The following is a 27,939-nucleotide window of genomic DNA, read 5'->3' as shown; positions in this document are numbered from 1 at the left end:
AAATAATAACTTCTGTCCCAAAATATGCATTTCTGCTGAATACGTCGTATGATCTTCGAGTTTTCCGGATATTAATCCCGGATATGTGGTTAATAGCATCTGAAAATCATATTTGCGTTTTATACGAACCGATTGAACGTAACAGACTGATTGATACAAAACTATACTTGTAGTGGCAAAATACTATAGCAAATTTTTATATGTAAATCACTGCACTTTTGAAATATTGCCGTGACATGTTTTTGAAAATACAAACTGAGAGATGATCAACCAGTTGTTAAATTTGACTCACATTTTGATAAATTACACAAGAGTTATTAAATTTGTCTACGGAATTTTATTTATCGAGCTGTCTTTGATTTGCAATTATCATGCTAATGGATTTTGCACAAAATTTGATAGATATCTGCATATTTGGTGTAAAGACCAAATTTCATTCGTCTATTTCAAAGCGTTTTTGAATCATCCTTGTCCTAGACAGACTGAAGGACATTTCCCGAAAATGAATTTTTCGAATTCAGGGAGATATAAAACGTGGAAATTTTCCAAAATCTTTAGCTCGAATGTTTTGGATGTTAAAATACTTTATCTATACTACGTATAAGAGAAAGTAAAATCTAAAATATATGATCGTACACCATTTTGATTCACGCATGTTAATTGAAGATTTCCCCTGCTAATATCTGCATATTCCATATATACTCACAACTCAAGTTGAAAATTGGGATTGGAAGTTGGGTTTAAAGACACAGCAGCGAAAGCTGGTCATGCTGCGCTAAACATACGGTAAATACATACTCACAACTCCAAATATCTGGAGTGTGTAATGAAACATGTTTCTTGGTGCAGTTGTTAAATATTATTAACAATTTATTAACAATAAATATAATTAACAATTTATGGCTATACAACGAGTTGAAGTATGCACCTATATTGTTGTTAGTGGTTTCATAGACAGTTGATCATAACTCATTTATAACAATCGCTGTAAGAAAGTAAAACGTGTTACTTATGGCACTTTAAAAGCCCGCCGGCAGATCTCTCAGCGATTTAAGCCGAGTGAGCGTCTCTTGCTTTTTCAGTAGCTCCAACTATGGGCAAGCGCACAACTTAGCTATTTCATGCGTCACATTCGCTTTCACAACCCCTTTTTACAAGAGGGGGCGGGGCACATTCACACACTTCACAGATAAAACACGAAAGTAGAAGAACCACGCGCGAACCGGGACTCGAACCTGGGACGACCAAATCATGGGTAAAACGCGCTACCCCTATGTCAGGACGCTGCAGAAAAACACCGGTTTTGAGAATAATATTTTAATTGAAACTTAGCTCGTAAGAAAAAGAAAAAAGCGTGCGCACCCATAATATCATCGGTTCTCCTTGAAATAAAAATCTCCTCGGTTCAGGCTTTAGGTCTGAAAATAAATTTTCTTGTCCCAACGATTTTGCAACGATGTAACTGAAAAAGAAAAATAGAGGAAGAGAGGAGAGAACAGGACATATATATACATTGATTCGATAAACCGGATTTCAAATACACATTTTTTTTTTCTAAATATAGACACATGCGTAATCTGAGAATCTCCAAATTGATTTAAACTGGTTTTTAAAGAAAAAAAAATCTGGTCTCAAGATGTCGCGTGACTTAAAAATAATAATATTCTCACATGATATTATGAAATTAGCGACAACAGATTTCAATTTTTATATTTTTATATTTATTGTTATCCGGTACAGCTAGCTTCAGTCTATGTTAAATAAAAATATTTTATTCCTTACATTTTGTATCTTATATTAAATAATATTAAAAATCAAAATCTATATTCATGTTTATTTTGAGATTTTATTTCTAAAGGAAAATATCAATATCTGTTAAAAATTAGAATTCTAAAATATCTAATATATTATAAATATAAATATGTTTTTAATTTTCATTCATAAATTATTTCGATAGACATGTTCTAAAATTATCAAAGCATTTTTTCAAATCAAATGTAAGTTACTTCCCATAAATCTGTTCGTATACGTATCCAAAATTACGATATTTTTAAGAGTAACACAGTAAAATTTCTAAGAGATCTGAATATTTAAGTGAATTAATCACATGCAAGCTTTATGTTAGCGATTATTAATCTTTTATTAAAATAATGTACGAAAAAAATTGTTATATCGGATATCACAATTGCCCTACACTCTTCAAATTTTTTTACATAAGTAAATAAACACATCAAAAATTCATAAATCATATTTATTAACATAAATTCTGAATCTTCTTAAAAATCAGAAATTACTTAATGCAATTTTTTAATGCTTTTACCTCCGAAATTTTTATTTCAAATTAATGAATTAATTTACTAATGTATTCTTGCGATAACCAGTTAAAGGAAATGCGATGTGCTTTTTTGAAAAGGTGCTGGATTAGCGAATGCAACAATGTAGTTTTATTTAAGTACCACAGGAAGTATGCGGATCTTAGTGTTTGCGATTTCTTCATTTGGAATTGCATTTAACTAAACTACAAAAATGTGATGAAGATATATTTTTCTGGAGAATGCAAATTTTAAGATTCAAACATATAAAAAAAGTAAGGGAAAATTGAATATGAAATCCCTTCTTTAAAAATAGAAAAAAAAAAACTCAAGTTAAAAAGAGAAATGATCTGGTATTTCGATATTACAAAATCGATTCTGATGATCTTAATATTTCCAATAAATGCAAGAATTATCTGCCATTTTGTTACGGAGAACCTATCTTAAATTGTTTTCTCAACCAACAATAAGATGAATATGCGAGTCGAATTGGAATTACATCATTTGATCATCGAGATTACATCATTTGATTTCGGAATGTGAAAAATTGCACTTTATAGAGAATTTTTTTGAAATTTTAATCAATTAAAAATTAAGCTGAATTTTGGGGATCATGGACATTAAGTTATATTCAAACAATTTATCAGTAATCAAATATAACCAATAATTTCCCCAAATCGGATGGTCACAAGAGGCGACTAGAATAGCTTTGTTTGAGATAAAAGCCTGTAAATTCTATTTTTTCAAAATGGTTTATGCCTGCATGATTAAATTATATTGTCCAAAGAAGTAAAAAGTTTAGGAGCAGTATGAACAAATAGTAGGGAATTTAATGACAGTATAGCTCTGCAGAAATATTGAAAAAGATTAGATCTTTTCTCAAACCTTTAATGAGTAATGCATCTTGCATTTGAAATGCTGCATTCAGACATAATTTTTAATTTTTAAATTACTTTAAAAAAGTATTTGCAGTTTTTAAGAAATAATTGTTTCAGAATGAGAAAAATATCAAACAGAGAATGAATTTGTGTTGAAAATACGGAAAAACAAGACTCGATTGTAAAAAAAGGTAATTTAATATCCCAGAGAAAATTTAGATAGATTAATATCTTGCTTTGTGGACTGTTTGGGAATTGACTTCGCAATAGTGAACCGTAGTTAAATGACGAGGAAGATACCAACACACTATAGTATGTACATATTTGAGACTCGACAGTAGAAACGATTTAAAGTCTCCTATATCTTCTTTGGAATCGCATCTTTAGCTGGCGACATCTTACAAACTTAAGATTATATTCGTAGAATCAAGTCAGCTCTATCATGTCTTAACTATAATTTTATAGCTACAAAATCATTTTTTTTGGATAATTTGTGTGTGTACGTGTGCAGGCAATAGACAAAATAACTATTTATTAAAGTTTCAATATAATATTAGCATTTTTATCATTACGAAATACTTTCAAGGGCAAAACTTTTAAATTATAAAATAGCCTCAGAACATTTCAATCAACACTTCAATCATTTTAGAAGTTGGTTTTTTATCTATATGAATTGCAATATCTGTGAGGAACAAACTTAATTGTTTAATATTTGCTATAGTGTTTAGAGATACATTTTCCTACGGATTTTATGTAAACATTCGTCCCTTCATTGAAACTACACGATATATGGTTTGAGACAGGCCACGAAATTTTGAGGCGGTACTAACTGTGAACAACTGTAGCTTTCTCCTAAACTATTAAAATTGTGGAGGATCTTGATCCTTAATTCATTTAATGTATTATATTTCCTCACACTTTCGTTATAAGCAACATTTCTAAATTCTGTGAAAGATAATGAAAATATTTTGATCATTTCACTTTGCATAATTCATACTAGTCGCCTTTGGCGACTATCTAGTGGGTATTGGTTATATTCAATTTCAGTTAAATTTCTTAGATATAAATTCATATTCAATACACCAGGGAGTTTTCGGTAATAAAAGTTGTTTTTCTTTATTCATCTTACATTTGTTCCACTCACTAATTTGTAACACTCACAATTTCTAATGGGGACATGTTACCATAACATAATGGCGTATTAAACATGTGAATGTGTAATTCATCTGTCTTATAAATACTTCAGTATTATAACTTCACAATTTTTTTTTTGTTTCGTAAACTATTCAGATATTAAGCTGAAATCTTCTTCACCTTTCAACAGCGTAAGAAGATCCCGCGATCAAATAAACAGTCAATGAAATGAATTAGTTTGAATTTCAGGACAATAACGCCATCTATTGTTGGAAATAAATCGAAAAAATATTTTTAATAATTACCAGAATTCAGCAAAAATTTGCACGACTATTAAGTTGGTTTCATTACAAAGACATTTAAAAAAAACTAGTTTTTTGCAATAATATTTTTTGAAATTATGACGGAGAAGCACCAACAATTACCTTTATTTTCCATCAATTAAAATTCTGATTAAATTTTTCAAAAAAATTACCACCCTTCAAGATTATATATGGACCCTTTCAGTAGCCCTAGATCAAACGATCTGATTTGTAGAGTGCCAAAAGAGAGACATAGACACGCGCGGAGATAGACAGTTATACATATACACAAATACGCAGACAGACAGACAGAAAGACACACACACACACACAAAGACGCAGACAGACAGACAAAAAGACACACACATACACACATACAAACACGCAAACAGACAGACAGAATGACACATAAATAAAGTAGGCAGGCAGACAAAAATATACATACACACAAACACACATACAGACAGAAAAACACACACACACAAACACGCAGACGGACAGAAAGGCATACACACGTAAACACGGAGACAGACAGACAGAAAGACACACACGCAAACACGCAGACAGACTGACAGAAAGGCACATACACAAACACGCATCCAGCCAGACAGAATGACACACACAAACACGCAGGCAGAAACACACACACAAGCACGCGGGCAGAAATACTCTCACAAAAACGCAAGTAGAAAGACACACATACGCTCACACACACGCACGCACGCACGCACGCACGCACGCACACACATTCTTCTTAGTATAGACAGAGATAGTTCAGATTTGAGAGCAAATGCAATAAACAATGAAAGAAACAAAACATTCGCTTTAAGAAGAGTTTTCCTTTAAAAAAGGATCCTTAAGAGGATTTGGCTGAGTCTTACCAGGTAGCGTTAAGAAGGGATTGTTTCACTTCCGGTATTTTCACAATCCCTGGCAAAATCGGCGGATGATAGCATGCCATAATTTCTTCTTTGCTCATCAGCTGGAATCGAATCCGATCGAAAACCGGAACGATATATTCTTCACGCTCCATGTATTTGTGGTTGATCCACTTTAAAGCGGCAAGAAACACAATCACTTCGCTAGAAACGGAAACATTGAAAAAGGCTGAAATATGTATTTTTTCATCGAATTCTTCAAAAATAAATAAATATTGTCATTTCTTTCATAACGAATTAAAAAAAAAACTCATCGTAAATTCTATGTTTCGCAGTTATTTCTCGATATTTTGGTGTGTTTACGATTTCCACAGTCACAATCTATAATTACCACATTAAAAAATTTCATAAGGTCGAAGCTTTAAAATGTTTTAACAATTTTAGTGTAAATTATAATCACGGATACTTCTCTTTGAACGAAGGCTATACTTGTTTCTATTGGATATTAAAGGATAGAGATTTTTTTTCTAGTTAATACCAAATAGTTTTGGAAGAAAATGATAAATTCTTTGTTTCTTTTTGAATTTTAATTTACATCAAGTTTTTGAAATTTCAGAACATAGTGGTTTGATGTATTTTGATTTTACTCTTTTTGAATACATATCTATGCATATATGGAAATATTACTGATTTCTTTCAAACTTCACGATGCTTTATAATGATAATGTTGTCACTATATTTCTACTTCAAAACTGTCCAAATCCCAGCAATCGCCATATATTGGTTGCATCAGAAAATAATCTAAAGTACTAAAGTATAGATCATTCAAAAAGTCATCCTATTTTATTCAAAGTTTTAATATTTTCACTTAGTTCAATTCACATGCAACATATATTTACATATTTTTGCTGATGTTGAAAATAATGGATCCACATAAATATGACAGAATAAAAAAAGCATAGCTGTAGCTTTATTTTTCAAAACTTTTTTACTAAAGAAAAGAGCGAAATATTTTTTTTTCTTGAAAGAAAATTTAATTTTGAAAGGTAGAAGATGATATTGAGAAACCATGGGAAGAAAAAGACCCCCCCCCCCTCCTCTCTCTGTGTATATATACAAGACGAAATACTGGAGATAAGCTAGATGTTTATCTCAAAAAGATATAGGAAACATTTTTCTATGTCGCTGAAAGATGAATACATCAAATTTTCAACATTTCAATATCTTATCTGCATTTCAGATAGTCTAAAAATACAATTTCTAGATTCGAAAAATGCTAGGAGAAATATGACAGATCATTCCTGAAGATTCAGTAGCAAATAACAGAATTTTACACTTCCGATGTCACAAACTTTAACGGATATATTTAATCGCAAAAGAAGAGCCATCTTTTCAATAAGCATATTTTACATCTCTTGCATAAACCATATTTTTCATAAATCTGTCCTTCAAATAGATTTCCTGGTTGAATTGTGGAGAATTCTTTCACAAAAAAATGGATAAAGTCAGCTCAGCGTTTGATCCTTCTTTGAAAAATTGAAAATGCCATTTTTTTCATGTTTCTTTTTTTTACCAACCAATAGATATTCGCCTTCAAGATTCTTCTTCCATTCTATCGCATCGACGTTATTGATTTCCCTTCATTTTCCATTTCACCCACCTTAGATAAATGAAGTTATTGACTGGTCCAGAAGAGGAAATCAAAGGAATTTTTCCTTTATCGGTCACATTCATTTTTCTCATACAAAAAATTGATATCTATCAAAACGCCAACTCCGCCAGTGGCACTTGTTATTTACTATATTACTTCTAAGCCATTTTTGGAGCCTATATTTTCACATTTTGCTTTTTTTTTGGCTAACACAATGTGAGTCCTTGGTTTCTTTTGAAGTTAATCTTGTTAGTACTCTGTTGGGAACAAGAATTTGTAAGACAAAGACCATTTTTTTCTTTTGGATAGTAAATGTGGGTAGATGACGCATGCATTGAGACAAAAATGAAATAAAAACTGGAAGTTTTTCTAAGCTAAATTATTTTTTTATCAAATCAATTATACTATCTGAAAATAATTGCATTTTTTCATAATAGTATTCTCTATTATGAAACAATATATTTTGTATTAATTTTCTTAGGCAGTTTTATGCATATAACGAAAGGAAAAATTGACGTGGTCTGCTTAAAATGTCATAAGTATGAAAATAGATGGTACTGCGGCGCACCATGAACACGTAGATGTGAATGAATAGGCTGGAGATAAATTCTTTTTTGTGTGCAAAAATAAACTCTTTTTGCCTCCCGGGGGTTCTATACTCAAGAAAAAAACAATCATATTCAATAAAGTTCCAAAAATACTCCAACATATATTGATTTTACGGCTTCGTTTGATATAAAACCGTACTTACAGCAATACTTTTTCAAAATCTATTTTTCCTGTTCTATGTAGTCTGTAATAATAAATCAATCTGAGTGATAGACAATAACAATTCCTTGACATCAATTATTACAAAAAAAAAATGAAGAAGTAATATCATAATTGGATAAATCTTAATCTAATGACTATAAAATATATTCGATTCAAATACGACTGAATTAAAATACTAAAAGGAAAAAAATGAAAACCAATAAAATTTTATAAGACAAAGAATAGCGATTTTTCATCATTTCTTATTTTCATTTTTATAAATTTAAATCTTTTGTCTGCAAGTAAGGAATTTAGATTGGGGAACACACAAGAAAAAGACCACAACTACAGGAAATTTTCTTTAGAATGCTCAAGTGGAAAAGACATGTATAAAAAAATGTAAATTTTCAATAAAAAATTGAAAACATTATCAATAAATGAGGAAATATTTTGGAGTTTTATTACTTTACATTGATTTCTGAAACATAAGAGGAAGTTTGAAATGGAATTATTCATTATTTATTAATTATTTATTTGAGGTAATTATTTGAATCTGGAAGTCATTCGAAATTTTTCATTCTCATGATCACAAAATTTGTCTTTTAAATTTTCTGCTACTCATGGAATATGAAATTCAGAATGTTAAATTTAAGATGGCGAATATTCTTTAAAAATAGAAAGTTATAGCAAAAAATAAACAAAAAAATTAGATCCAAGCCTAATTCTTTATAACATTTCACTTATTATGGAATTATAAAATATCAGTTAAACCTAAGGGTTAAGTTTTAAAAAATATATATATGATGGAAATATAATAGGAACGAATGAAAATTTTAAAAAGATCTAAATGATTCATTTATTATATTTGATTCAACCGTTAACTGCTTGAATATTGATTACTATTACTGATTCCGTCCAAGATTTAAAATTGGAAATGACTGAAATTTTTTTAAAAAAATGACTTGTTTGTTCTAAACTTGGTGTGTTCGATAATAGAAGAAAAATTATTGGCACTGTAAAAATTCGTCAACCTGATATAGAATTTGGCATTAAACAATATTCGAAAAATAATGCTTTAAATTTGTAAAAGAATTTAAGACTTAATAGATATTACTGTTAAACATTTTTCAAAATAAAAATAAGATGTTCCTAAGCAATAAAATTAATGAAAAAGGGGAACCAAAGATTAAAATTTCTGATAATTATTAGTGAATGATTATAATGGATTTTATGTACCATCTGTAATTCTTTAACTCATATCATTAGAACAAGAAAAAAGCGTTTAATACAATGAATAACATTTTAAAAATCTAAAACATTTTTGCAAAAAATATTTAAAAAACATTATTTGCATTAAAATTTTGAATCTCATGTTTCCATTTAAGAATAAATTATATAAAATTTATCCTGAATTTCTATATTATGACTTCAAAATATATCATTGTGCTTATGAGCTTTGAATGAAAAATAGTTTTTTTTTATTAATTCTGATAAATTCAATACTACGTTATTACCTGATAAACCAATTTTTCCCTAATTTCAATGAAGCATTCAGAGGTAATATTACAAATTTTTATGTTAAAATGAGCTTAAATGTGTATTTTATGATTTATTAAATAATGAATTTAACTTTAAGATGATGTAAAAAATTTTTTTTCAGAGATATTTTAGTATTTTATTGTCAGAAAAGCAAAATTTTCTTTAATTTTTCATTTTTTATTTATATTTCTACTTAAAACTTCAAAAAAGAAATGCTCTATGGTTAAAATTTTCATTGCATTATATACGTGATAAATGTCAAAAAATAACTCGAGGTCAAGCTGTTGGTCTTTTAGAGAGTCAGTATACAGAAACACTTATAATAAATGGAGATAAAATTTGTATTCTGTTGGATGCTAAAAATTTAATGCTGCAGATTTTCATTGTTTTTGTATAAAATTATATTTTTCGTGCCAAGATTGTTTCCTGTGATTTTTAAAATTTATCACTTGATCTTTTTCAGCACCGGTCTTCTATTTTACACAAAAAAAGAAAATTGAAAAAGGAAAAAAAGGAAGTTGTGAATTCTAATTTTGTTGAAATAATTAAATTGGAACTTTTTAAATCTGAACCGAAAGATCTTTTAAACCCGCATTTATTCAGTAATTTTGTCACTTAATTGGTATCATATACAAGTTAAAACACCGAAATACAATGAATAGAAAGGATAAAATTTAAATATATTCAATAATTTTTTTTTTTTGCATAAACTCATGAAAAATATAATATGATATTTTAGGTAATTTAATGCTCCATTAATAAAAATCCTCGTTGTGGAATTAAGTTGCATTAACTCAATTTCTGAAATAATTTAAACATCCACTTTAAGAGAAATCTGCAATTATTAGATTATTTAAGTAATATCTATTGATGAACAAATTTAATAATGTACTCTGACATAGATTAGGTCATTTATCTTGTGTCATTTAACATGTTTACTCATGTTAATAAATTTTGGAAGTAATTAAAAACTAATTGAGCGTTATTTGAAATTTGCACTTGAAAAGAATTATGGCGTCAAGTCGAGCTAAATTAAGGTACCATAAATATCCAGGGTAATCGATTGAAAAACATCTTGCAAGTACAGCTGGCAATGTTAAAAATGTAGAATTCTTTTTGACGGTAATTAATTATTTACGGTTTTCTAATTTTAACTGCTAGCTAAGCTGTTAAATGATAGGCATTTCATTCAAAAGAAGTTCGCAGTGAATTTCTTTGGAGTTAAGTCTTAAAATAAATAAATAACTTTAATTTTCATGTAAAATAACAAGCCTTTGTTTTATAATACTCTGAAGTTTAACTTTAAAAATATTAAATACTAAAACTTTTTGAAATAATAATTATTTTAGATTTATATAAAGTAAATTAATAAATCATATATTTTCTTGTGAAATTCTTTTTCACAAGATGTTTCTCTTCTCTTTTTCTGATTAAGCAAATAATTTCCTGCTTAGTATATTCTTAAATACGTTGCTTAAAGTAAGACATGTTCAATATTGCAAAAGTGGGAAAAAATAAGTAATTAGATTTTTTTTTAAATCCGGACATATTTAAATAGTGGAGAAAGGCTAGCACATCGAATCTGCATACTTTTTAAAGCTGTTGATGAAAATGATTTATGAAATGTTTTCAAAGAGGACAGCTAGTGGCATAATGAAGAGTTCGCCTACTTCACCGCAACCACAGTGATTCGATCTTTTAATATTAAATCGCTTGAAGTACGATGGGAAAGGGTCATGGCAGATTACAAAGAAAATATCTAGCCTGTTCCAAGATATTGGGGTGAAGGAGACTTTGAAGGTAAGTTGATAAATGTTGTTTTTACTTATGGCACTTTACAAGCCCGCTGACGACTGTCAGCGATTTAAGCCGAGTGTTCAATGCCTTCTGAGCGCAAAGGCCCCTGAGCATCCGAGGGCAGAAGTACGACTTCTAGCACATATGAAGATGACACTCACGCACTCGCTTGCACAACCCGTTTTTACAGAGGGGTAGAGGGCTCTTTCATACACTTCACGAAAAGAACACAGGGTAAAGAACAACATTGCCCGAAACAGGATTCGAACTCGGGACGCCCAGATCACGGGGAAGATTCCTGGGTCAGGAAGCCGGCATTTTTACTCTTCTTACAACATGCCCTAAAGAGTTTAAATCCAGTGAAGTACTGCCGTGAAGGTTTTGAAGATTTAGATTCTTCATAATTTTAAAAAAATAATCAAATTTTGTATACTAATAGGCTCTTTTGTCAAACCAATGGTAAAAAAGAACGTTATAGTGTATTGGATTGGAAGGCAGATATCAGGAAAGAACGGATGCGAACAGGTATTTGGATCTTATGTAATTTTAGAAAGGCATTTGTCGTTCCTGATTTCATGAGAAAATAAACAGCGAAAATTATATTGAAATCCGAATGGAGTGATAAGAAAATTATATTTATTCTGTAGATAAATTAGAAATTCTTACACACACAAATACACACAGTTAAAGAGAGAAGAAGTAGAAATCTTTTAAAATGAAATGCAATGAATTTTCTCAAAGTGCGATTTGTTTAAAATTCGAATCCCTTCTAAATTCGATAAAATTTTAAAAAATAAGCATTTAAGCAAAAAAAAAAAAATATTTAAAACAACTATCTTCTATATATTAAAATCCAACAATTTAAAATTTAATTCCAAGTAAATTCAAAATTAAATTACAGTATAAACTATTTGTCCGAACTCATAGTCAGTTGACTATCCGTCGTTGCAAAAAAATGCATTGTTTCCTTACTCATATTTGTTTCAAGTCCTGTTATTCAAAAGGAATCGAATGCATCATATGAATATGCACTGAAGCAGAATCATTGTTACCTTATTATTGTTTGATTTTCCTTTACATATAGTTCTATATAAATACATTACGCCCTTTAAACATCAGAAACCATTTTGATTGCATTATTTGAATGGATTCAGTTCAATCTGGTCCATACTTATATGAAATTCAAAAGTGAAGTATAAATTTATTTTTTTAGATGGGAACTGATTTGTTCTATATTTAGCCTTTAGGTATGAATTGAAATAGTTTATATGCTAAAAAAAAATAATCTTTGTACATCCTTATCACGTCAGCGAACTGATAAAAAAATAAAGGTCAGAGAAAATGTTTAACCTCGATTCAAAGTTCCTTCTATTAAAACAATTTTTATCCACCCCCAGCTCTAAAAAATAAAGTGCAAATAGGGTTTTGAACCATTTTTGGGGGATCATTTTATTCTCCTCACATACAAGACTTTCAAACATCATTATCTTCTCCCAGAAAAATACCTTTCACAGTTCTTTATTGTCCATTGATCCATTTGGATTATTGCGGGGAAAAAAGAAATGAAAAGAAAAACGTTTCCTCTTTTCTTTCCTAAACGCAAATCCATTAAGGCCAAGCATTCCAGCGGATGTCAGGCTTTTTATGAAATAGAAACATTTCACCTGATATCCGTTACATCGAATTGAAACTAAAAGAAGCTTTTTCTCCCGATCTTCTCAGCTTCTGGAAGATTCGTAAGCCAAAACGAAAATGATTAAAGTTTCAAATAACATTTTAAAAGTTTTCAAATGAAATTTTATCCGGTTCCTGTGTTGTGTTGTGTTGTGTAATTCCTTTCATGATACATCAAGGCCATTACCAGTGGCCCAGCTGTTTCGCCAGTATTAACTCTGCTTAGTTCCAATTAAATATCTTATACAATACTTGTTATTCTTGATTTCCTTAAAAAAAAGTTATTTCAAACATTAGATTATAAAAGGCGATAAAACCATATTATTTTAACATCTTTTACTTGCCTTATTTAACGTATGTATAAAAATTCATAATAAACTCAAGTCCCGTGATTTTGCAAAATAACTATGCTTTATTCTAATTGCCAGTTGTCTCACGCGATACGGTAATTTCGCGTTGTCATTTTTCAGGATAATTGCGAAGATTTTAAACAAAATATTATTTTCATAGCTTTCAACAACAGAAAAACATCATGCGATATTTGGTGAAATAATGAAAAGTTTTTATATTCTATTGCTATCCACCCGTGTGGGGGGCACCTCGAAATGAAGATGAGAAGCTTTCGGCATAGAGGTTGGTTCTCACCACCCTGGAAGATATACGAAAAGATGGAGTTCTGGCTCCTCCCATCGATGACGGGACTACTTCTTTAGGGAAGGGTTGTACCGTGGTCGGTGATGGCCACGATACTGATAGGACACGGCTGATAGGACTCAACCACAGTTCCCACCAGCGATGATGTAACGGCGGTCCGGTCATTCAATTATCCGGGTGCCTTTGTGCGGGTCGAAAAGTCAGTGATATGACTTATATTCTAATGCATTAAAAAAAACCCATTATAAAAATTGCGCAAAATTATTTTTTTTAAAATTATTTAAAAGATTAAGTGAAAAATTAAATAGAAATCAAATTACAATTATACATATATATATATATATATGTGTGTGTGTGTGTGTGTGTGTGTGTGTGTGTGTGCTAATCAAAAATTAAATTAATGGTTGAGCGATATTTTGGCATTTTCCCATGATAAATTCCAACATTATTAGACGAAAATGATTTTTTGAAAATATTTGTTCTATAGTTCTTGAAATTATTTCATTGTTGTTTTAAAATTAAACCATTTTCATTGTTTTATCAAATATTTAATCATGCATTTTATTCCATTGTTGTGAGTTAAAGATGAAGGACTTTTTAAAAATGGAGTAAGAATGATGCGAAATTTGGAATTTGGAAATTTGGATGATCTGTACATTTATATTTTTAAATGCACTAGGATATCATATGCCTAGTCTCCATTAAGAAGTTTCATGTGCAGAAAGAACAGTACATAAGAAAGATAAGTAAAACAAGACAGCTTTAAATAATCGCAAACATAATGCTATATTTAAACGATTTATCTAAAATCACATACAATTAGTATCCCCGATGAACCAGATTGTCGCCAAAGGTAATTAGTGTCATAGTTAAGAAGGAAAATAAATACAATAAATATTTGAGTAAGTTAGTAATTAAGATTTTATAAGAATACGAAGACGTTTTTTCGCTTTCGGTGTTATCTAATATACAAAGGCGGAATATTATTAACGTTAAAAAAACTACATCGGCCAAGATCTTCAAATTTTTAAATTGCTAGAATGTGAAATTTCAATTTGTATTCAACGATTTGGAAATTAAGTAGTCGGATGTAGGGAACATTTCTCTAACGAAGTATTTCTGCACTGTTCGTGAGCACATTCCCTGTGCTCCTGATTGCAAAAAATGGAAGATTCTACGCAAGAAAAATCAAAATCAAGAAACAGTTTTCTTGACTATTCAGCCATTTATTCACATTAAGCAACCTTATTTTTATACAATTTCCGATAAGCAATTTTATATCACGGTTAAGAATATTAATTTCTTTAAAATATTTCTTTCAATAAAATTATTTTCTTCATAAACTACTAATCTGACAAGAAACTCGCTGGGATTCCGTGTGATTGTTAACATAAATTTACTATGCCTTTCCTCGCGAGCCACTGATCGCTAGTGGGTATCAATTATGAAGAACAAATAGGGGTTGGAAATAAATATGGCAGATTATTCAAAGGAAAATATCCTACTTCATTTCGTTGATATCTACAAATGTATGCAAACCCAAATATTGTAGATAAATCTGGAAACAAATTTGGAGAATCCGTTTTAAATTTTCAAATCTATTATCATCGCAAAAGGAAAATCCAATTGGATAATTAAAAATAATTTAAAACAATATGTTAAAGCTGTGTTTATTTCAAATATTTTGACCACGTTAATGAGAAATATAATTTTACTTAAAGTTAGACAATTTTAAATAAATATTCCGTATTCTGTTTTTTTTTTCTGTTTATTACTATGAAATAAATAATAATTGTATCGAAAACTGGCATGTAAACTTCCTATTACTTTTCATGACTAGATAATTATTATAAACAGATATATTACAAAGTAGCTATAGATGAACGTTTACATTACATCTCTTAGAATAGAACTACTAGTTGATAGATAAATTTAAATTCACACTTATTTTATTATTCAAGCTTAATATTGAAAACTGCACGTGTGGCAATAACTCTATCTTATTTTACGTTTCTATTTCTGCATTACCGTTATTTTGTCTCTATGTCAAAACGGGGACAAACTATTTGTTTAAGCAAACAGATGTTATAGACATGTTGAAATAGATTGAAAAATTGTTTTCTCGCCATCCAATCCATGCTTCTTCCTTTCATATTTGCAAAATACATTTTACTGAATTTTAAACTTGTTTTTCAAGATATCAGTAAACGTTATAGCTTTTTTATGATTCTACTTGAAATAATATTAATTTTTATTTAAATACTAATTTTAATGAATTTATGAAATAATTTAATGAATTATGAGTTAGTGAAATAATATTAATTATTATTTATTAGGGGAAACATTGTTCAAGAATGAGAATACCTGACATCACATACATTTCAATTATTACTATTCTTTTGTTATGAAAAAAATTATGAAAACCTATTATTGCATTAGATAAGTCTGTATCATTTCTAAATTAATGAACTCGAAGCAGAAAAGTTATATTTATTTGTATGAATTTAAGAAATGTAGGTCATTAAGTGGTTTCGCGATAATAAAATAGAAGCAATGCAAATAATGGGGCACATCAATCATAAATACAAACTTTTATCTATAATAAAGAATTAACTAGTTTATCCATAAGAAATAATTTTTCAAGATATTTATCAATTTTTCAGATTAAAATATTTATAGTATTAATTAACTTTAAATTTTTAAAACTTGATTATCAAATAAGAAGGATAATAGTTACTAAATATTATGTTTTATTTCTCTTCAATTTCATTTTTACTAGAATTAGTGTTATACAAGGAGGACAAAATTAAAACATCCCTATTCTCAGCTCTTTATATAGCAAACTACTCCGCGTAAAGACTCCAAAATTGTTGAACATATTATTCAAGACATGAGGAAAAGGGAAAAAAAATTAATTCCAGAAACACCGATAGATCGCGCTGTAAAACAGAAAATATGCTGAAAAGACAAAAATAATAATTAAAAAAAAACATGCGTCATAGAATTTTTTTCTTTCTAATTTATATTGCAGATATGAAAAAGAGAAGATAAAAAAGTGAAGAAAAATTGTCATTGTAATTGCCATTTCGCACTGTAAGCACAAAAATTTGCATAAATCCTTGTTTTTCTGCTTCTGTTCTGAGCATTAAACTAGATAAAGCTAGGAAAAGGCTATTATAATAAGCGATGGTTTAGAGGTATGGGGTGTGTGAGAATAGAACTGAAGACCTTGTGGTTCGCAATCCAGTAACATAACCAGAGTACAAAAGCGTACGGTCGTGTAGCGCAGTTGTTAACTGGCTTATATGCTATTCACCCCAGACTCTCCCTGCAGTGAGTCGAACGATATGACTGTTGATGGGTGATGTATTGAGCTGTTGTCTAATGGGCCTGTACCCAGTTGAGTATCGAGTGTGTGTGGGTGAATGGTTGCTGCGTCAATTGAGTCTGACGACTTTGGTTTGCTGTGGATAGAGGGCGCCACAACAGCTGTACGAAGGTTGAAGGTTCATTGTCCGAGGTCACCAATTTGCGTGTTCAGATCACTTCCGGATCACCAATTTAGAGGTATGGGATGTGTGAGGATAGAACCTTGGACCTTGTGGTTCACAGTCCACTAACATAACCAGGATACAAAAGCATACGCTCGTGTAGCGTAGTTGTTAACTGGCTTATATGCTATTCACCACAATGCCTTCGAGCTTTGCTTGTGAAGTTGTTTTGTAAAAACAAATGAAATGCTCCAACTGCATTGGCAACAGCGTCAATGTCTTGATTCAGTTACCATTATGCAAGATGGAGCGCCACCGCATGTTGGACTTTGTGTACAGCAGTTTCTTCGGCTGCATTTTACTAATGACAGAATAATTAGTCATACGTTTCCAGCAACCAAGCCGTCTCGTTCTGCACATCTTAATCCCTGTAATTTTTGCCCTTGGGGGTACTTAAAAAATCTTCTTCATCAAGGACATCTGATAACCTTGATAGATTTGAAAGTCACTTTGCATGTGAAAGCATCTCAATCGAGCAATTAGTATCCTCAGTTGAACAATCTGTAAGCATCGGTAAGGTCCTTGTGATTGAATGTTTGACACGTTCGAGTAAAATGTTTCAGCCTATTTTTTTATTGTGCAGCGCCATCTGTCGTTGTGTCTGGAACTAGTTCTTTTTTGCTTAATCCGTTTCCCCATGCCTTAAATATTATGTTCAAGAATTTCGGAGCCTTTACACCGAGTAGTTCACTGCATAAAGAGCTCAAAATAGGTGTGTTTTATTTTTGATCATCTTGTATATTCAATATGCTAAGATTAAAAATTACTTTGATGCCTTTCTTTCTATGTTTTCTATTTGTTTTTTTTATTATTTACTATCCCACTCATAAACAGAGCAATTTTGTACCTACTCGTTGGTTTAAGTACATAATTATAATTTCAATATCCCGGCAATCAGCCATTTGATTCATTTTTACTTTATTTTATTGAGGATAAAACGACTTTTTGTATGTTCCTTAAACATTATCGAAATAGATACAAGAATTGTAGCAAGAATATTAGCATAATTTTATGAGAAAGCTGAAAAGTTTAGCATAATAGACTTACTAAATAGTTTCCATTGAAATGAGTGTAAGATAAAACAGGATATAACAAAACAGGTGTAGACCAAATATGCCTATACTAAAAACTCTTGATTCTTTTTGAAAAACAAAATGTACATACTATTTTTTTTTCAGTTTTTGTGTTAAGAAAATAATGCTCCTATAGAAATGGTGAGCCTTTCTATTGAAAAATTTAAATCCATACCATAATATTTAACTTTTTGGGTTTTCTATTATTTTATTTCTTTTCGAATAGTTTTACATTCTGTATTTTTTATTGTCATTTTATACGGAAATTCATTGCACTTGAAATTTTTTATCACCCCATTTATTGATTAAAAAATCATTCAAAATATTCTTCGAACCCATTCAGAACATTTTTTTAATCGCAAGCCTATGATTATGTCTAACTATTTAGAAAGTAGCTATTAAATTATAACTGGAAAGGGCAAACTATTTGTTTAAATATTTTCATTTTCACATTTTAGCCCCGAAAGCGTAAAAATAACAATGGACTTATCTTTCCAGCTACATGCAGAAAAATTCAAATATAAACTTAAGTGAAAGCAATGCATTTCAAAGAGTAAAAAAGAAAGTATGAAGTATAAAAGAATCTGAGCGGGTATTATAAAATAAAAAGTTTCAAGTGAAGTGCTTAGAGCTGTTTTTCTTTAAGAGAATCACGAACTGGAAACTTTGTTACAGGAAATAATATTCGTATGTTTTTCGGTAACCGGCTGATTTTAAATAATTACTTTCCAGTTTTTTAGAAAATTTTGTATGAGTAAATGCCGATAATATTGTGTAATTGGGTATGTTTCATTGTTTTTGTATTTAAAATATTTTAAAAAAAATATATAAATGAAAAGTGGTTGAATATTGTATGTTTATTATAAGGGTTTTTTTTTTAGTTATTTTTGTATTTTGAAAGAAAATACTTTTAGGAATTACTATTTTGGATGGAAGCTCCGTTTGAAAAAAAAATCAAGCATTATTAATGTTTTTGAAGTTTTCTTAAAGCAGAATTTCTCAAACACTTTTGGAAATGTATACTTGAAAAAATATTTCGATATTATCTAATTAAAGCATATAACGATCTCTACTTTAATTTAAAACGATTTTTGTTCTTTCTAATCCAATGATGAGTCTAATTGTAATTGTATATTCGTCGTATGCGCCTGATCTGGCACCTGCTGACTTTAACTTATCCTCTCTTCTCAAGGAAGAGGAAAGGGGAGATGTTCTTGAAAGGTCTACTTTTTCAAACTTACCGAGCATCTACCTGCGATACTTGTACTTTGATCTAACTCGAAACCAAATTTCACTTATTTATTTCAACAATTTTCCGAAACTTGCCAAAAATATTGTTATGGATTCGGGGTTCTTTCGCTTTGCTGGTCAATGAAGAAACGCAATCAAAAGGCATCCGTAACAAAAGACGACGAAAATTATTAAACATGAATATGCAAACAACAAGTAAACAACTGAGAGTACATAAGCAACATACTACAACAACACTTTCAACTAGTAGCCCACAAGTAGTAATGCGTAGTAATAACAGCCACAGCACATAAAGCGGCCAGACAGAATTGGCAGAATTCAACAGGAGAAGGGAATCTTCGTATATTCTACGGTCTGTCGAAATGCCTGCAATTTTCCACCGTCTTCTCATCTCGATGTATCCAATTACAGACTCATTACTACACGATTGGCTACTAAACACACGACTCGATGCTGCTTCTTCAATAAACACTAGGACTTGGCAAACGGCCCAATTCACCAAACGCCTGAGCTCCACACAACGCTTGCGATTCACCGTTGATTCGCTATGTGACTCTAAACTTTTCGGACTCTTTCGACGGACTGCACGACTGCCTTTAGCCTAGACTGTCGGCCTTTCATATTTCCCAGAGACGGGCAGAGAAGGTTCTGGAACAATCAGTCATATCTCGGTTCCTATTGGCTCTATGAACAACATTCTGAAAGATTGCAATATTATCTATTTTGTAACCAACTTCGTCGCCAAGCTCTGGGATTACTGACACGGCTCCCGATCAGCATCCAACAGAATTGTTCGTAAAACGGTCTTTCCAGTAATTGAACTAACCGTGCTGGGAAGCAACATTAGAGATTTGTAACAATATGTTATATTCAGCGAATGGTACTCTGAAGATGAATAAATAAATATCTTTCCCACTTTTAGTTTTATTCGTATTATAAATTCTATTCTCCGAACTTTTTAGATTCTTATTTCAAGTAACACATTCTGCTCAACGAATTTCGAACGTAAATTATCGCAACGTGTTTGGTGTGTATCCAGTAAGAATAAAATGATCTCATTATTGTTTAATCAATCTATAAATTGTGAGTTAGTTAATGCTAAATAAAGATATAAAACATCCAAAATGATTCGGTAGGGAAAATGAACATCTTACATTATATTTTTCAGCGATCGTATTTATTCTTACAAGCCGTAAGAGTAGGTAATTTTTGAATTGTAACAAAACTGATCATTTACATTTTGCGTTTTATTAGGAAGGAGTTTTAACGCTTTGCAATTTCAGTAAAATGCAATAAAACGATAAAATATTCGTAGTATATTTTTTTTAGTTTTGAAATACTACGAATAAGATACGACACATATTATTCAACTAAAGTGTCTTTTATATTTCACAATTCTTTGTGCAAAGAAGTGTTTTGCATTTTTAAAAATTTTTCTTCAAAAAATTATACAGTTATAAGAAACTTAATATTTTATCTTATTTTTCAGTATAGGAAGGTAAATGTTGCGTAAGAAATTGGAGTAAACCTGAAATAAATGGATTCATACTTATTTGAATAATACGCAAATACTAGAAAGACGCTGAAAAGGGGGAAATCTATCTCAGTTTTAAATCGCAGGTGAATTGTGATTTCTTTTTGGAGATAGAAAATAAGAATTACACAAAGAAACAGCACTTGTAGAAAAAGGGTTTTTTATTGCAAATGTATTTATATCTCGGTAAACTTTGCTCAGCATTAAATTCTTCAGACGATTCTACTCTGACTTCTAGGTCTTACTTCAAAATCGATTAATTAACTGAAGTTAGAGGTAAAAGTAAAAGGTACTTAATGTTGTTATTAAAATATTAACTAAGATTACTTGTTTGATAAAACAATACGGAATTATTTCTAGAAATAATGAAATAGTTATCAGCAAAATAATTTTAAACTAAGAAATGACGATTAATCTGAGATCAAAAGAATTCAGAAACATTATAAATCTGTATAAATTATTTAATTCATCACATCAATTTCTCTAAGAGAAGTAGGACAGATATTTCATAGCTAAATTACTATTTCAGCGCTTATAATTATCAAATGTTTTCTTAATTAATTCTTAAGGCTTATCTTTTTAATTTCCCAAACTGTATCAACTTAGCTTAAGAGTAAATAAACTGATACAAGCCAGGTGGAAAAAAATTCGAAATATAATAGTGTACCCATTAGAGTTACAAAATTAACAAAAGAAACTCTTCTATCAAAGTACACGAAAATTAATCCAGCAAGAAAGTGATCCAAAATATGCAAAAATAAAAGCACTTACAAAAAAGCACTTCTTAGCACAATTTAAGATAATAATAAGATATGTGAATTTCTAAAAACTAGTTGTTTATGAAATAATCAGTTTTAAAATATCTCCTAATTTTAAAAAATTGCATTTTCAAAAATAAGTATATTTTTGGATCATTTCTTTTTATGATTATCTGTAGTTTTATTAGTGCTGCCACACGAAAGTTATCCAAACGGATGCATCCAAAAATATGTCGATCGATGTTTTTTAAAACTTTTTTGTACATACTGAATAGGAAATCAAATAAATGAAACCTTTCCAAATGTTAAGTAATTCAGAAAACCAAATTTTAAAAAAATACATAAACATGTTAAATTAATATTTTCATATGTCTTTTCAATATTGTCTAATCCTTATCACAATACTTTTTCCCAGTCATTAGTGATTTACATTTTGAATTTATTTCTTTTTAAATATTAACAATTCTCATTCTGCCTCATCCTGATCTCAATATTTTTCCAGTTTTTCATTTTTTGCATTTTGAATTTTTTTTCTTAAATATGAACATTTTTGATTTTGTCTCATCTTTATTGGAATATTTTCCCCAATCATCAGTGATTTGCATTTTGAATTTTCTTTCTTCTTAAATATTAACATTTCTGATTCTGTCTCATCCTTAACACAATATTTTCCTAAATTATCAGGGATTTACATTTTGAGTTTATTTTTTCATAAATATTAACAATTCTGATTCTGTCTCATCCTTATCACAATATTTTTCTCAGTCATAAGTGATGTGCAATTTGATTTTTTTCTTCTTAAATATTAACAATTCTAATTCTGCAGCATCCTGATCACAATATTTTTCCCAATCATAAGTGATTTGTATTTTGAATTTATTTCTGCTTAAATATTAACAACTCTGATACTATCTCATACGATTCACATTATTTTCCCCAATCATCAGTAATTTTCATTTTGAATTTTTTATTATTAAATATTAACAATTCTATCTCATCCTGATCACAATATTTGTCCCAATCATCAGTGATTTTCATTCTAAATTCTTTTCTTGAATATTAACAATTTTTGGAAGATATGAACATTTGAATAACATTTTTGGTACTAAGCTACATTCTCTAAATTGACCATATCTGCGTAATGTATGTTTTTGATTTCTTAAATATATAGAAAAAAAAATCAAATGATTTACCTTCTGGCGCCAAGTTCGTCAGAACTGAATAACTCCAGAATTTGTTCCACTTCAAGATCCAAAAATTGTTTTGTCATGACAAGTCTTTCGAAACTTATGACCAACAATCTGAATGCTCGGTTAGTGCACTCCCATTGTTTCAGTTGGCGAGCTGTGACGTACAGGTAAACCATGTTTTGGAAGTCTTCGGTTGTTACGTGAAGCAACTGAAATGGAAAATATATGTTATTTGTATTCCTTCACAATGAAGCTCTTGTTTGATAGGCTCATTATTTGAGTATCAAATTAGACAAAAAAACTCCTTATCATTAGTTATATTTCTTGTTTTAAAACTCTTAGTACTACATGGGTATTTCCTACCTTAAGACTTATACTCTTGGTATAAGCATTAAGGGGTGAAAAGAACAGGTAGAAAAACTCAGTGATCTTTAATATGCTCGTTTGGGAAATGCTTATGGAAGACGATGTTGTGTCCAAAAATAGTAAAAAACAATGCAACTACAACAGTGAAAGAGTATCTACACTTTAAAACATTAAAACTTAATAAATTAAAAATGAATCAAAATTTTATTATTTTTCCCTAGTAACTTCTAAGAATACAACCAAATATATATATATATATATATATATATATATATATATATATATATATGATTTAAAATTAAAAAGATAATTGTGTTAACGACACCAGTGATTTATGAGGACTTTTTTGATAAAATTTTAAGGACACTTTTTGAATTATTTTTTCCAGTAATTTTCATTGTAGCAATAAAATTCTAATCATTTATATTTTTTCATCAATTACTTAATATATTGATTCTTTTCCCAATGCTAAAATCTAAGGTAAAATTATCTTATCATTTCAATATATCTACATGGGGAATCAGAAAGTGAAATTACATTATTGCTAAAGAGAGTATACAATTTAAATACAGATCAAGCGGACATGATGATGCCATGGAACTATTCTATTAGAAATTTACATTAAATTAGAATAAGCGAAGGAGAAATTTAGATCTTTAAAACAATGTAGAATTAATATCTATCACCATTTGATACATAAACGTATGTTGAGTAAATGATGAATAATTCATAAATAAATTTCATTTTGCTTCTTCTAATACTTCTGATGAATCAACAGGTCACCAAGAGGACAAATTAATTTTATTGATTTAAACAAATCGCAAAATACTCTTTATCAGCAAATCATGAAGTTTATTTTAAATTACTTCTATCGAGAATCCATCACAAATCAGGCGATTTTATTGAGCCTATTTTCTTATATAGTATCCATCAAATATATCCTGAAAATATTCGAAATTCATTTCGGCGAAATGATTTTGAAAAGTAGATACTAAAGCCTTCTTGGAAAATACGCTTGTGTGCCGAGGGTTTAAAGCTTATGGCGATTTGCAAAATGAGATCTGAAAAATAAGCTAATGCGCCCTTCAGCTTCCATTTTCATCGAATGCATCTTTTATTAACCCTAAATTCAAAATCTCGCAAGCCAATAATGATTTATGAGCTGAAGAGGGATCTTAGAGGGACGCCATCATTTGCGTCATTTTTAAGCTTAACTGTAACTGTCTTTACTTCTTCACAAAGAGTTGTCACTTTTTATTCCCCATGCTACTAATGCTATGCTTTTTATATTTACATTTCGAAAACAAACCTCTCTGAAAACTTAAATTGTTAAAAAGCATGCACTTTACCTTCCCTACTGTGGTATTTTTAAAAATGTTATCACAAACTTACACTTTAATAAAAATTATCTGATTTAATTTAAAAGACTAGGGTAACCAAGAATAAGAAAGCAAAATGTCAAGCTAAAAGTGGGGTAGTATAATTTTTATACTTTCTGTTATATTACAGAAAAAATATTTCTACATAATATTTTATTTCTGAAGATAGTTCTTAACAGTAGCTGCTACAGTTTTTTTAAAAGTAGGACATGCCAGGCAGTAAGCATTGACTGAATAAAAAAAAAGAAATTTCTAATTTAAACTTACATTTATTTCAAACCAGGAGGCATATTATAAACAAGGAAGAAGCGATGATAAGATGACGTCCATTTACATCGCGATATAAGTGCAGAAGAATAAAAAAGATCGAAATTTTTCGTTCAGTGGTTTTACTATGAGATTTTGATAGGAATATCTAAACATGTAGTCTTAGGAAAGAGAAATTTAGATATCTTTAAAAGAATGTGGCAAACATTAAGGATTTTCACCCCTTCGCTCAAAGTGTGAGACTTTTCTGAATTCAGCAACTTTATAGAACGCTTGTTGAATTAATTACATAGAAAAAGTGAAATAGATCAGGAACATTTTTTTTTAGAATGAAGCTAATATTGGATAAATTATGATGAGAATTAGGAAATTAATTAAGATTTAAATTAAATTAATAGATATTATTACATATGTATGTATATATACTTAAGCCGAATCATCATGACTTAATTATTAATAATGGACAAAATATCAAAAATGAAATATTTCGAGGAAAGATGAAGATTATCACTATGAAAGTAGTAATAAAACATAAATATTAAAATTAGATTTAAAAAGTTACGACAGCTAAGTTGACAATTAACTATTTTTTAAAATTATTTTTCATTTTTGTGTTCTAATATTTTCGAAAGTTATACCACAGAAAACTCGAAATTTCATCCCATGTTTCCTTACATAAACTTTTAAACACAATTTAAAAATAATTGTTTAGATATGAATGTGTCCAACTTTCAAAGTACACTCATGTCCAAAATTAAGGTCACAAACATAAAATCTGAGAAAAATAGAAAACTATTTACTGTGTTGCCACGAAATTTGGCACAGAGGTACACTACAATGGAAGAAAGAACATAGACACATAACAACATGGAAACGATTTTAATTGGGAATTGAGAAACAGGGTATATCAAAAAGTGTTACATTATGAATCAGAGAAAAAGCATTTATCTGGGGAAAAGCTTGTCTAATATGGAGTGTGACCACTGTGCACTGCTATACAGGTTTCACAACGAGCTTTCATACTGTTTATGAGGGTGTCAATAAATGCTTGGGGCAACAAAGCCCATTCTTCCAAAAGCGCGGTTTTTAACTTTTGGAGGGTATTAGGAGGGGGGTTACGCTGTGCAATGGCTCTTCCGAGACCATCCCAAACATGTTCAATAGGATTATGATCCAGAGACCTCGAGGACCAGTCCATACATCGAAATCGTCTTCCTAAGGAAAAACATCAACGATCTGGGCTCTGTGTGGACGCGCATTATCGTCCATAAATATGAAGTCTCATCCAAACGAACCCCGGAACAACCTCACATAGGCTTCAAGGATCTCATCTCTATAGAGATGTGCATTGACAGTACCCGCATCGAAGACATGCAGTGGTGTACGACTGCCCAACATTATGCCATCCCAGACAAGGATTTCTCTGCCATCAAATCTGTCGATTTCTTTTACGTAGGAGGGATGATAGCGAGCTCCTCGTTCTCTCCAGATGAAGATTCGACAAATGTAGTTCTGTGAGGTAAATCTCGACTCATCACTGAAAAGAACACGCTCCCATTCTTGATGTGCCCAAGACTGCTGTGTTAGGCCGCACAAGAACCGGGTTTTTCTGTTGAATGCAGTCAAAGGGATGCATTCAACTGGTCACCGGGCATAAAGGGCCCTCTCTGCTAGACGTCTGTATACTGTTTGTCTGGAAATTCTTATTCCAGACGCAGCAGCAAGGTCAAGAGCAAGTTGAGGAGCCGTTGTCAGCCTATGCCGTCGTGCACTTATTGCCAAATAGCGATCCTGTGCAGGCGTCTTTATTCTGTGACGGTCTTGGACAGCCTTCCTGTTTAAAGTACCACTTGTTTGAAATTGATTCTATAACCTGGATAACACTTTCGCTACCACTTGTAATCACCGAGCCACCTCAGCTTGAGATCGCCCAACTTCAAGCCTGCCGACGGTTCTCCATCTCAATGAATCGTCTAAACGATTATGAGAACTCATTCTCACTGGAAACATGTTAATTTTTTTGTTTTAATTTAATATTCACAAAATTTCAGACAAAAGTCCCAGATTTCGAAACGGTCTACTTTCCGTAGTTGCTCAAAAACTAACGATAAACAACATTTTTTTCCACAACAAAGGTTAATATCGTGTTGCTGGTCCTTCACAATATAGAAAATATAATTTGTTTAAATTTTGCTGGTCGTCATTTAGAATTACTTTGAAAAACCTTTTTGTGACATTAATTTTGGACATGAGTGTACATATGAACCAAATTTATTCATTCTATAGTTTTGTCCTGTAAAGGATAAAATAAGCACACTCAACCACATTTTTTTATTATTATTCGAAATAATATAGTCTCTAGAAAAATTTTCATTTAATACTTATTATATATTAGCTTTACCACACTTATACATAGTCCGGGATGAAAAGTATGTTAAAATTTTTGTGTTGTTAGTGTATGAAAAGTACGTTACAATAATTGGGCTGTTAATGTATGAAAAATACGTTAATATGATTGTATTATTAGTGTATTATAAATTTCAATAATCTGTGGCATTCATAATATCATTCGGATGGACAACAGAAGCTTTCAAGACTTATGAATGCGACAAGTTAATATTTCGTTTTTGGGGTACACATTTACTATTGGTAATTCTATACTTGGTTAATTATCACACAGCGTTTACAGAAATCGGGTTTCTAGCTATTCATTGATTGAATGCATTAATAGAAACTGTTTACAATTCCACTTTATCCCTCATTCCATTCCAAAGCTTTGACAACAAATGCAGTTTGTAATATTATAATTCCAATAATTGCTAAACTATATGTCCCGTTACCGCAGAATTTCATTTCATATTTAGCTTAAATTTTAACGAGATTTCATGATCTAGAATTATTGATGGAGTTCAAGCTGTTCAGATTTCTCTTATTTATTTATACATGTATTAAAGTAAATTAATGCTATCTTTCTAATATAACTCAAAAAGGTATTTGAATT

General features: G+C 30.3%; 1 protein-coding gene across 1 annotated transcript in view; it reads right to left on the bottom strand.

The window, feature by feature from the left end:
- Positions 1-27,939, bottom strand: part of LOC129959165 (kelch-like protein 2) — a 69,155-nt gene that overhangs the window by 26,452 nt on the left and 14,764 nt on the right. The window contains exons 4-5 of the mRNA XM_056071991.1: positions 22,930-23,135; positions 1,363-1,462 (exon numbers count right to left, since the gene is read on the bottom strand). Coding sequence (XP_055927966.1) covers positions 1,363-1,462; positions 22,930-23,135 — 306 coding nt within the window. The remainder of the gene's footprint in view (positions 1-1,362; positions 1,463-22,929; positions 23,136-27,939) is intronic.

The sequence above is a fragment of the Argiope bruennichi genome, chromosome 2, assembly GCF_947563725.1.
Source record: "Argiope bruennichi chromosome 2, qqArgBrue1.1, whole genome shotgun sequence".
NCBI lineage: Eukaryota > Metazoa > Arthropoda > Arachnida > Araneae > Araneidae > Argiope > Argiope bruennichi.
The sequence above is the reverse complement of the archived record's forward strand: the minus strand, read 5'-3'. Positions and strand labels throughout refer to the sequence as shown.